Source organism: Poecilia mexicana, unplaced genomic scaffold (assembly GCF_051168715.1).
Source record: "Poecilia mexicana isolate PSO_F unplaced genomic scaffold, ASM5116871v1 scaffold_15, whole genome shotgun sequence".
Taxonomy (NCBI): domain Eukaryota; kingdom Metazoa; phylum Chordata; class Actinopteri; order Cyprinodontiformes; family Poeciliidae; genus Poecilia; species Poecilia mexicana.
Genome location: NW_028263384.1, coordinates 28747743 through 28760724, shown reverse-complemented (window position 1 = coordinate 28760724; position 12982 = coordinate 28747743). Strand labels below are relative to the sequence as shown.

Here is a 12982-nt window from a genome sequence, read left to right as displayed (position 1 = left end):
CGGTATGCATGCGCACAGAGATTGCCATAACTGCATTTGACTGCTGTTGTTAAGCAAAACCTGTGGTGATGACTTCAAAATAATTTGCAGGCAGCAGAAAAGTTGACACATTTACTGCAAGAAGATTAACAGTTTAAACTGAGGTCTGATTTCACAGTGAATCTGTGCTGCTACCTAAGGCTGGACAACACGCTAAATGAATTAAATTATTTTAAAATGTTGTTTATGCTGCTTTTTTAGCAAAGTAAAAAAACAACAACCCTAAGGCAGAAAAAAAACCACAGGTAATGAAGGTTCTTTCCTTAGAGACATCTGCATCAGTGAACTTTGCCAGGAGGCAGCTGCAGCCGAATGAAGTAATAAAAGATACAAAAAGTGAAAACGATGTGGTTTTATAGCGTCTGACAGAGAGCAGACTGTAAAAACACACAGGCGAAGTTTCTCCCGTCAATCTATTTGACATTCAGAGACAGTGGCAGAAAGAAAACGCAAAACTACTTTTGGAGTTTCAAATAAGAGAAAAACAATGTTGGGTTTTTTATCAGCAGTTTTCTCATCAGATTTATTGTGGCCGTCCAGCAGAGGCCAGGATGAATCACTCCTCCCGTTTCTCTGAAACATTAACAATTATTTTGAGCACCAAGTTCCTTCAGACATTTTTTAACTTCATGGTTAATGTTTGGTTGTTAGATCAATAAAATACATAAGTGCAATTCCTGATAAATCTGGATTCTACTGGACCCTCCTTGAAATTGAAGCATTCGCTAAAATGTCATATATTTACCATATGAACATTATTCTCCTCTGTGAAGTAGGGAATTACATAGATCTTAGTGATTAAGAAAAAAAATATTTACCCTTATCATTATTCACAATACATAAACGATTGATCAATTATATCCCATTTTCTTAACATGTTTTATGTCTACAGTGGACTCCCACTTAATCATCGTTCAGTTTGCGTAGATTCATTTTCTGTGGAAGTAACTCCAAAGTATTTTGTGGTAAATTCGCCTACATGTCATTTTTTTCATAGAGCTCATCTAAAAGCTTGAGAAGCACAGATATCTAGGCACAATGATTATTGGCACACTATTGGCTGGCGTTTGGAAAACAGCCAATAAAGGAGGACTATTTATTTTCCTTGGTGATGATTGGCTGTACCTCAATAGCGCCATGAAGAAGACCTTTGATATTAGCTTCTACGGCTGGACCATTTCATTGTCCATATTAATGCATATTATGGTATATTTTGTGTTTGAACTATTACAATAAGCAGATGAATGCATTCTTAGATAAGTCTCCAGTATTTGTGGATTCCAGCTACTTGGTCCCAACCTCTGCAAACACCAGGGGTTCACACCTAATTCACCACAGTTTGATTTGTAAAATCTCTAAATATGCTGGTATGTAAACTGTGAAGTGTTGGAAAATGTCTCTGACTGCTGCAGTCTGATTTAAGTATTTGTTAATTTGTCCTGACTGTGAACACTTTTGATGTAAATTGTGTCAGTTGCTTTCAAAGGATTTCGGGTTTAAGGAAATTATACCAACTGCTGTGAATTTCCCTTCGCTCCAACATCTTACGTTTACCAATAATCACAAATTCTGTGCTGAAATGTCTTGTTGTTGGAAAAGGAAGTCAACACACACATCATTGTGGGTAAATATATTTCTACATGCACTCCCACTCCATGCGGTGTCTATCACTGAACTGTCTTGCATTCTGCCCATTTAACACCCAGTCCCAGCGCTTCACGGCTTGGATCCTGTCAGTCTGCTGGAGTGATACTGAAGTGTTACTAAACAGAGATGTGTTTTAGTGTTAGGGAGAGCCTAGTGGGAGGTGTGGAGGAGGTGGAAGAGTTCGTTAATGTGAGCTACATTGAAGGAAAATCCCCTCTAACTCTGTGTGTGCAAAACATAAAATCTGCCATCACACCTTAAAATATGGACTTTTTTTTTTTTGCTTCTAGCCTAAACAGGAACTGATGTTCTTTTTGCCAAAAAAAAACTTGAAGATGCTTGTGGTTTGAGCAGTTTTCAAGATATGGGTTACTGATGTAAGCATAATACACACAGCCTAAAACCTGTTGGAAACTTGTTGATGAAACTAGTTGCACAGTTTCTCACCTTGTTCAAAAATCAGATGTTTAGCAGATATTTTTAGATGTAACACCAATAAAAAAGGGTCACACTAATATCTCACTGGACTTCCAGTAACCAAAATAATACATTTAGTGTCAAGTAAAATGTTGATGGAATATGAACAGTAATACAGTAATAGCTGATGTTTCTTTAATGTTTTTATTTCTGCTGCTAACAAATTTGTTTCCTAGTTCAACGGGATATATCTGAACGGCGAAAAAAGTTCAACATCGTATCGTTTTAATTCACAAACACTGCATATAAAACACAGCAATTAGCAAAATGACTTATTGCTGCACTTAAACAATATTCTAGTGGAGCAAACTTCTACTTTATAAACCTAAAAAAGGCTGAAGGTACACTACAAAATGCCTGCTTCTCTGTTCTCACCTCGTTCAGATACAAAGCAGCAAAGGTGGCCTCTATACCTCCTAACAAATCCGTTGGGGGCATGTGTTTGTCTTATGATGGACTAAAACACATGCTTTACCACAGACACTAATGTGTACATGTTTTATATCCTCTTAGACAGATTGTAGGGCTTAACAGCAGCCTAAAGCATCTGACTCACACCCCAGTGAGCAGAGGAGTCACAAACCACCATGAGGCTGGAAAAAAAGGTGAGAAATTAGGAGATTATGTAACCGTCTGCCCGCTTGTCCAAACGCTGAGGTGGAGTTAATGACTGTGAATTTAAATTTCAGCATGCCAGGCTGAAGAGGATTAAACCTCGAATGTAGCAGGCATGTTATCCAGTTTATGAGATTTCCTCTTACCTGTGGTGCACTATGTACGTGATGATGGAGGCGAAGAGGCAGAGCAACATGACCGCCGTGCAGGCGTACACGACCGGGTGCAGAAACTCCCCGGGGTAAGGGGGGAAAGAGAGCACCTTCTTCAAATCCTGAAGCACAGAAAAAGTAAACAAGAAAAACATTGTCACTATCAGCGCCACGAAAAACCATCAGTCAGTAAAAACTTGGTGTGAAAAATGAAAGAAACTTTGGAAAAAAAAACCATAATGACACATAATGAGCTCCTAGGATACATATTCACAGCATAGAGCTCTGATGAGATATGTGAGCAAAACACAAACGTCGAGGAAACGTCTCTCAGCTCGAATGCTGTCCAAATCACTACAAAGGAGAAACAACCGTGTCGAGCGAATAGTCTTCCCTCTGCATTTACATTCAGCATTTCAGGCATTAAGCTGACAATGTTTGGCAGAGTGACTGAATGCAAAAATATCATAAGCTTCCCAGGCTGCCAGCAGAGAAAATTCTGGACCAGAAATAGATTAAAGAAGGCAAATGGGGAGAGAAAATATAATACAATGAATGTGACGGTGAAATAAATTTCGCAAAAATGTCGTTAAGTTGTGGCACAAACTGTGACTGTTACAACTTAAATCTGTAAGGATGCGAAGTTCTTTGTAAGAGTTCCTGTCAGCTTTAGATCTGCACAAGAGCAAACTGGGGCCTTTGAAAACAATCCAGTCTCACCCTGTATGCAGCCAACGCACTGTCTGGCACCGATCGAGGCAAAATGAAGAGTGATGTCGTGATTTTTGGCTCCATCATGTTGAAGTTACTAAATAAAGTGCACCTTATCTCCATAAGCCCCGCCAGCTCGGTGTGACTTTGTGTCTCGGAGAGTGATCCACATACAAGCTGTCTGGCTCTATCATTGTCTCAGAAACGAGCCCGGTGGGAGATTCCCTCACCGTGTTTATCCAAAAGGCCGATGAGCCTGTCTGGACCTGCGAGGGGTTGCGACCTGACTCAGAGCTTTTACCAGCACCGTTCCAAAGTAGACTGCTGATTGTTGGGATTATAAATCCATCCTGAATCCTAATCCATTCAGTAGATCTTTTAAGCCTTAGATTTTAAAATAATATATTCTGTAAAAAATAGTTCAGTCCCAAAAAGACATTTGTAATGTTTTACCCACATACATATAGAAATTCACTTCTGGTTATAAGAATCCATTCATTCAGGATGGAAAACCTGATGCATTCAGACCAGCCACTGTTTTCCAGAGTAAAATGATTACATAACAAAGCAATTTCAAATACATTTAAAAACAAGAATTGTTTCCTGACACAAATGCAGTTGTTAAGCATGAAAACTTTTAGTAGGGCTGACGTCAGAGTTTTGGGAAGGCGTTTCCAGAAGCTTAATTGGGGCCTGCCCAAAGCAATGCATGGAGGCAGTGACTGACCTATTCTTCTACACCCAATAGAGCACCTCTTTATTGGGGCCGACCCATAGCAATGCATGGAGGCAGTGACTGACTGCAGACCATCTGTAGAATAATAGGTGCCTTTTTTAATACCTCTGATTCCACGGTGTGAGTACGCTGCCCTGCATCAGCCAGTGCTATAGCTGACTATCCATTGTGCCACTCTTAGCTGTCTCTAATAAAAATCTGAGGTTTCTGCTCACTTCTGTCTTGTGGCTGATTTCGGGTCCTCCTAGGGTGCTTTTACAGTATAATCTGGCCACTATGGACTCGACGGCCACACAGGAGTGGCACGGTACTGTAGAGAGAGCCATTACCAAGCTAGAGGTATTAAGACCAGATACAAGTTCTTGGTCAGCTGGGCCGAGGTCATACACAATGAGGAAGAGAGCAGAGTCTGAGGGAGTGGGCGTGAGCGGTGTCAAAGAAACAGGCTTGGGTCGAGATCCGGGTAGGCAAAACAGCAGTCTGACAAGGGTAAGGCAAAAGGGGCAAATCCAGAGGACAAGGGCGAGGCAGTAACACAGAGGGCGAGAAGGGAGAGCTAGAAACTACTTGCTGAAAGCGTTCGATGAGGCTTAAGAAGGGAAACAATCAGGGAGCAACGCAGCTGCAGGGAATAAGGGAGATGAGGGACATGACATGGATGGTCTCAAACAAAAACACCGGGCACCATGTAACCATCACAGCTTTGGACAGGAGGAGCAGGGAAGACATCACATTTGGTGCATGCTTCTCATAAATATAAACAAATCCCCTTTTGTAAATCTCTTCTTTGCAGTAGCCACCTGCAAACGAAACGCAGTCATCATCAGGCTTAAACGTCCGTTGTCCACTCATAAGATTTGTGTAGAAGTGGGTCTGCTCTGAATCACAGCAGATGATGGAGGAAAGACGGAACAGCCAATTTCCACTTTGTCCAGGAACGTCAATAGTTGCATTTGGAATCACTGGACGTGTTGGATTCAACAGACATGGCCGACCGTGGCAGAAACAAGACTATCGCTTCATTTTTACTGAGGAAGTTCTTTCTGCTAAAGACTGACTTGCAGCATGAACAGCGAGTTTCCCTACCATAATCCACCCAACAGCTAAACAAAGAGGCGATCCTGATGAGACGTTTTGCAGGCTGAACAACGAGGGCACTGCTCTTCAAGAGGTCTATGAAATCTCCCTTGCACCTTTCACAGGTTTTCTCACTGTTCATTAGCATATCCATGTTTCTGTCACTTGAATTTAGCCAGTCTAAAACAGCTTCCAGTAAATATGAAATTTGGTAGTCGTTCCCCATGTCTGACAACAGTTCACTCCGCCTCAGTTCCATCTGAACCCGGTAGATTTCCAGTGGGAAAAAATATTTCTCCGGATTGTGAATTGCTGAATGGATCAGATTGGCACATAACGGAGTGGCTGAAGATGATCGGAAGGATTTTTGGGGATTCTGAGAAAGGCACTTTCTAGTAAAACTCAAGTTCAGTAAGCCTTGAATACTGGCATTAATCCAACAATTTCTGAACGAATTGGAAAACGTACAAAAACTGTCAATGTAGCTTTCTTCATTTCTGCCGATTTCATTCTTTACGACATCTGTGGTTTTTGAGAGAACGTTATCTACTGCAAAGCAAACTTCCCCAGCCAGAGAAGTTTGCTCTTTTGGAAGATTGGAGAAATTGTTCCCTAGGACAGCGCTCTCTCTTCATGGCTACTGACTTCTAATGCCGTCTTCTTCAAAGCAAAACTTGAGCTTTCAGACTCAACTGTCTCCTCACAGGGAAGATTGGCCAAATCGTTCGGTAGGACAGTGGTCTGGACAGGGCTCTCTTCATGGCTACTGTCTTGAAATGCAAAAGCAAAAGTTGAGCTTTCAGACTCAACTGCTGGGGAAGGTTAAAAAAGAAAAGCATTGAAAACATCGTACTCAGAGAAGCCAACTTCCCCAGCCGGGAAAGGCTCACGAAGAACTTCCCCAGTCGGGGAAGCTTGCTTCCCAGCTGGGGAAGGTTCAAAAAGAAGAGCATCGAAAACATTGCACTCAGAGGAAGTGCTCTTGTCCTGAGAGCTACTACTATCTGAATCGCTACCAGGAAATAGTTTGTCACAAACCTTCTTCATTCAAACAGTAACAAAATATCCAAGGCCAAAACTCAGGGAAAAAAACATGGTAACTAATATCTCCTCTATACTAAAAATCCTTGCAAGACACAGTGTTGAGGTTCGAAGATCTGCTTGGAAATGAACTGATGTCGAAACCCTGCCCTAAAACAGAGCCAATTAGCATTTTGGCTAATATTAGCTCTGTGGATGGTAGAGGTACTGACCAGAAACCAGAAACCATGGTTTCTGCAGAAACCCTGCCCTAAAATGCAAATCTAAGTGGAATGTGCAGCAGCACATGTAGACAACAGGTTCTATGACCATATCAGACAAAAATTTAGCTTTTTGGCCACAATGTTCAAAAAAATCAAAGCAAAGCTTTTGAATCTGATGTTGTACCATATGGCAGGCATGGTGGTGGCAGCATTATGCTGTAGAGTTCTACCCTGGAATCACAACCAAAAAAATTATAATAATTTAAATTTAATGTAATCAGAATAATTCAAAATTCTTATCACAATAAAGGTTTTTCACAATAAGGATAAACCAAATGATAAATGTATATACCGCTAGTGCTAAGGACAGTTTTTCCACGTTATGCATGTATTTTAGTATGTATGCATAACCTAGCATATAACTGTTGTTGTGTAATCATTCAACTCTGGAAAAAAGAAAAGTAAAAAATCCATCTATGACATAAATTATTCAACCACTTTGGCCACATCTACACTGTTTTGTCTTGATAACACATATTAAAAAAAATCACCAAATGTTTATTTTGCTCATCAGAAACAAAATAACAGATACGAGGCATAAATGAACAGGCATTTTACAGGTACGCTGTGTAAATGCAACTCAGTGTCTGCTGTCAGTAGACAGCTGGTTATACAATCACAAAGGTCGCTGAAGGTTTTTCCAAGCAACATCTGATTACAAGGGTGATAATGATGGTGGAAAACATTGACTGTGAGTCATCATGAAGCAAATAAAACACAATGCTGCTGCAACAGGCGTCCTATCCACTGTCAGTGGATGCCATGGCAATGAGAGGACGGCATCCACATGGTGCTCATGTTATAAAAGATCCATGAAGCTACTCATAGCATTAAAATGATTTTATAACCGATGTTTATAAAACAGCAAACTGCAGGGTTTATATTTGAAGTATTATGGGTTTCACAAACTTATCAAAAATACATGCAGGTCACAGTAAAAACACAACACTGACAAATGTTCTCCATGTCTGACATCCTGATATGCTGTAAGCCTCCAATATATAAGAACTGCATTACGCTCGGATTACATTTGACTGTGTGCCACTGGATTTGAATAACCCAATTTGCTTTTTTCTGTAGAGGACTCTGGTTGTGAAATTTATCTACATAAATAAACAGAAGCTGTAAAACTCCAACTTCAGCAACCAATCAAATGAACAGTTACTGTGAGCAAACAGAAAGCGTACGGAAGCAAACGGTCCTTTTGGGAGAAAAACACAATACCACAAAGATGTTCCGACTGTAAATGGCTTCAGCTCAGTTTCTGCCAATTTTTAACGGGAAAGAGGAAAGAAGACAACAATTTTAAAACAAACAGCAGTTAATAGTATAAAAAATTGTAATATCAATTTCACTACAGGGCATAGAAAACAGCTTTCATTAGAAATTAGCTGTTACATTGTTGAAAGCAAGCCGAGCTAAAACACTGTGAAATATTAAAGGTGATGATGAGTGATGGCAGCTCTGACAAAATGGCTTCAAGTGAGACGCAAGAAGGCAAATGGTTTCAAGGGACGTGAAGTGATAATCACTATAATGTTAATTCAGAATGTCAGTCTGTAACCACAGATCAACCCAATAAATAAAAGTCAGCAGCAGGTGTAACAACTAAACAGAGTAAATACATATACATATATAAGATATAATGTTACATAAATGATCGTCTATCTGTCCTGGGGTCACTGGTCCAACAAAGAGCAACAGGGTCACACAGGACAATAGCTATGCACAAACACTAACCACTGATACCACAAGGAAATTTAAGAGAGACCCATTATCCTAACAGTGATGTTAACAGAAAACAGAAAAAAAGAACAATGTCACCACCCAGCTGAACTTTTTAAAGATGAGCAAAGCGGACCCTGTGCTGACATCTGGGTTCCAGCTGCAGGAGAAACTCAGTATCTGTGCTGTTTTCCACATAAATTCATAAAACACTATTTTTCAGAAAGTCGGAGTACTTAAGAGTCTGCTTTTCATTGCTGATTAGATTGAGTGGAAGCAGAGCTGAAAATCTCTTAATTACTTTGTAATCACAGTTATTTTTTTAATCTTTATTTGAGTTTAATCAAATCTAATAATTTATGATCTGATATAAAACACTGTGTTTTTGGTTATTGGCCACACATGGATAAAACACTTAATTTGGCATTAAAAAACAAGAGCTAGTTGTTAATGAAAAGGTTTGTAAATTCATCTCTTAACTAAAACCCTAAATATTAGAGCAGCAGGTCTATAAATCTGAAGTGACATTTTCCAATTAGGAAAACACTGAGATTTTACTATAATTTAGCCAAAATGCTTATAATAACAGAGAGGTGAGGACTAGCTGCAGCCTGGAACGTAGCTCTAATTTTAATGCTCTGCATAGAGTAAAACAGTGACAGGCAATTTAAAACGACCTTAGAGCTGAATGGGATGGAGGAGAAGTGGAAGAAAGGAAGACGGTTAAAACGAGTCGGTGTCTGTCAGCAGATGGATCCGTTCAGAGCTAAACGTTTAGAAGGAGAACAGGCTGATCTGTTATACATGTGGCTCTCAGAAGCAGCGTTTGTGATCTTGCTGTGACATTTGGGAAACAGCCAAAGGCCCCAGAAGGAAGGGCCAAGAAGGATGACCGCACAATGTGATACCCATACAGAACGCAGACTGGAAAAGCAGGAGCTTTTGTTTTTTACGCATGCGCTAAAAAGTTTGTAGATTCTTGAAAAGTCATATGTAAGGATAAAAGTCTCAAAAGCGCACATATTCAAGTTGCTGTTAAACTTTCCAGAAGATCAGAGGCCAGACAGTGCATACAGGTAGATAAATCCCTCGGCTTAATATACTATTCTCTGTATGTTGCTTTGAACATGCTTCTCGGTTCTGTCAGCACCAACACAACTCACACTGATGGGCTTTAAAGAAAACGCATCGATTTTCACATTGTCCTCCTGGCATTGCATCCCACATCTTCTGCACTGATTCACAGATTCACCCATACCCCCACCTCCAACCTTCATGCTTCTGTGTGCAGAATATCACCTGTTGTAAAAGAAATAAAATGAAAATAAACATCTGGCCTTGTTTTTTGTGCGAAAAAACTTATATTCATCATGCAACTTTGCTAGTTGTTACTAATTAGCATTTGGTGATCTCCTCTGTGAATTTTATTTTCACTCCACAGTAATAAATACATACGTTCACACAGTTTCCTGCAAAAACATTAATATCCCTTGAAATTTATTACATTTTCTAGAACCTCTGTATGATTCCAGCTGCTCTCTTCAGGACTCTGAGGTTTGTTTGAGAACATTAGTGAACAAAGAGCGTTAGAAATGAAAAACTACATCCCAGACTTTAATCACTGCAAGCAGCAGTATTCGATGCATCATCGAGACATAGAGTATTGATTAGCTTAAAAAGCAACAAAACATGGCCGTCCATCTAAACTAAGAGTCTGCAACCGAGGCAATCGAAACATTTCTTCATGCCAGTAATGTAAAAAGCATGTGGAAATCTGAAGAAATATTCTGTGGTGCTAATCTGGTTATGTTGTAAAATTCCAAGCATATCATCCCATGAAATCACAAACAAACAGATAAAAGCAACAAAATGTGTTTACTTTAAAAATATCGATGACCAGGAATCTAAGAAACGACTTGCACTTTCCTTCACACACTCCCTTACACCGGGATGTCTGAAACTGAAGGACTGGGCCAAAGACGGTAATAACAGAAACTGGAAACTCTGGAGGGGCTGTAGATGCCAACAGCTCAGGTGGGAGAATCTATTGTGACGAACATTTAACAATCTGCTCCACATGCACAGCCTTCATGGAGCCATCCTGCTTGAGGTTTGCTGAAAGTCATGTAGGGGACAGAGCAGTGTTGTGGTACTCGAGATCGGTCTTGGTCTCGAGTCCGGTCTTAAGACCGTTTTCTGATTGTCTCGGTCTTGTCTCGGACTCGACCGCATTTTCGGTCTTGTCTCGGTCTCGGGCTCTGAGGACTCGGCATTTTATTTCAAGACCAGTCGAGACCGCAACTGTGAAAATATCACTAAACGTGCAGCATACTGTCCAGTTTATTTGTTAACATCTTTGTTTTCACTGGATGCAAAACGCACCAATTAAAATCCAAGCAACTACGTGTTTCTCCACCTCCCCCTCCCCACCTTTCACTCGCGCGCGGCGCTACTCCTTCCTCCCTCCTCCCCCTCCCCACCTTTCACTCGCACGCGGCGCTCCAGGACATGCGCAGTGGTTTTCTCTCAGCGGCAGAAAATGTTTGTCTAATCGTCAGTAATATAATAGCGCTGCATAAATAGTAAGAAATCCGATGGCCACAGCTAACTCAGCAGCGCTTCGCTTTCACAGACGATGGGGACAACGTCTAACTATTTTCGTCACTTAGAAAAGTAGCTCAAAGAAGGTAAGCTACGTTAACGTGATGTTAGCAAAGCTAGCTGTACAGAGACACATAAGAATTTGTGATGAAAAAAAGTCACTCACTGCCTGAATTATTGTGCGGAGGTGTTGACTGACTTGTCGCATATATGGGACAACGCTATGTCCAAAAGTCTGCAATATAGTGATGTGACATTCAGACACAGTAGATTCTTCTCCACGGCTCTTTATTTATTAGATAGGACTGGAGTGTCACTCACTGAGAGCCGTTGTTCTATCAGATTACCATACGCTGTCAGAATAGCATACATGAGGTGAGTACCATGCCTACGCATGCGCATTAAGAAGTCCGACCGTCAGAGGAGTTGTTAGTTCACCATATGCAGCAAGTTATGACGAAAATAAGTCATTAAATTGTTTTCAATGATAACTATATAGATATACATGTGTTGTCATGGTTGCAAAGTGTATTTAAAGCAGGTCTGGCTGCAGCTGGAGTCAGCTACAACACACGCCCGTGTAAAACTCACTTAACCGCTAAGTCAGGATGCCATACAACTGTTAACAGATCTACGTCATGATTCTATGTTCCTAGCATACATGCAGTGAGTAGCATATGCAACAAGTTATGACGAAAATAAGTCATTAAATTGTTTATAATATGACATAATATGATAACTAGATAGATATACATGCGTTGTCGTGGTTTCAAAGTGTATTTAAAGTAGGTCTGGCTGCAGCTGGATGCCATACAACTGTTAATAACCAAGTGTATGATGATCTACGTCATGATTCTTTGTTGCTGATTAAATAAAATCATATGGTAATGACAGCGTATGCATGTCTGAGCTAAGCGTACGACTATCTGACAACGTATGCTGATCTGACAGAACACCGTGAGTTCGTGTTAAGCGTATGACGATCTCACCTGACAGAACCCGTTCTTTGTTCTTGTAATGCTCTGTGTACACTGCATCATTATTTAATTATGTACGTTGATATTTAAATTAACAAATAACTAAAACGAAAGAGCACGCAGAGCATGCACATTGCTTTTTGTTTTTGTTCAAAGTGGCAGCTGTAATGTCTGCCATGGTGTCAGACTACCTGGCTTCATGTACTGGGAGAGAGAGTGAAAACAGTCACGATGAGCGCCTTCTGTTTGGCTACTTCTTGCTTGTTGCTCCTTGGTCAGTGTTCGTAGTTGAGCGTTATTTACCGTCAGGGCATTGCCTCAATTGCTATGTTTAATGGTGCAACAGTGGTGGATTCTTATATGAGCAATATGGGCAAATTCCCAGGGTGTTATGTTTTTAGGGATGGCACGAGACCATCACACATTGTAACACAGAAATGGAATATTTAATATTGGTAAAATGTATTAAGTATTTAATATCTAGGTGTTTTTATGGGAATATGGATCTTTCAGATTATTTTGAGAAGCAATTTCGATCATATTTTACATTTTATTGTGTTATGTAGCGCGGGCCGCTGGTCTTGGTCTTGACTCGGTCTCGACTCCCCTCGGTCTTGGTCTTGACTTGGTCTCGGACCCTAAAAGTCTTGGTCTTGTCTCGATCTCGATACACTCTGGTCTTGGTCTTGTCTTGGTCTCGGGTTAGGTGGTCTTGAACACATCACTGGGACAGAGCCAACACTCAGAGAGAAGAGCTCTGGTCAGCAGAGACCAAGATTAAAGTCACAACAAGACATATTGAGGTTTGTGGCTGTAAGACGAGAAAATGTCAAACATTTCAAGGGATGCGGATACCTTTGGAGGTAACTGTACACCCAGACTTAAATGTACAGACACAGATACATGTTTTTTCCAATTATC

At 40.5% G+C, this 12982-nt stretch overlaps 1 protein-coding gene across 1 annotated transcript in view; it reads right to left on the bottom strand.

The window, feature by feature from the left end:
- Positions 1 to 12982, bottom strand: part of adgra1b (adhesion G protein-coupled receptor A1b) — a 182799-nt gene that overhangs the window by 32686 nt on the left and 137131 nt on the right. Inside the window, exon 15 of the mRNA XM_088013200.1 lies at positions 2925 to 3052. Within this exon, the coding sequence (XP_087869326.1) occupies positions 2925 to 3052 (128 nt within the window). The remainder of the gene's footprint in view (positions 1 to 2924; positions 3053 to 12982) is intronic.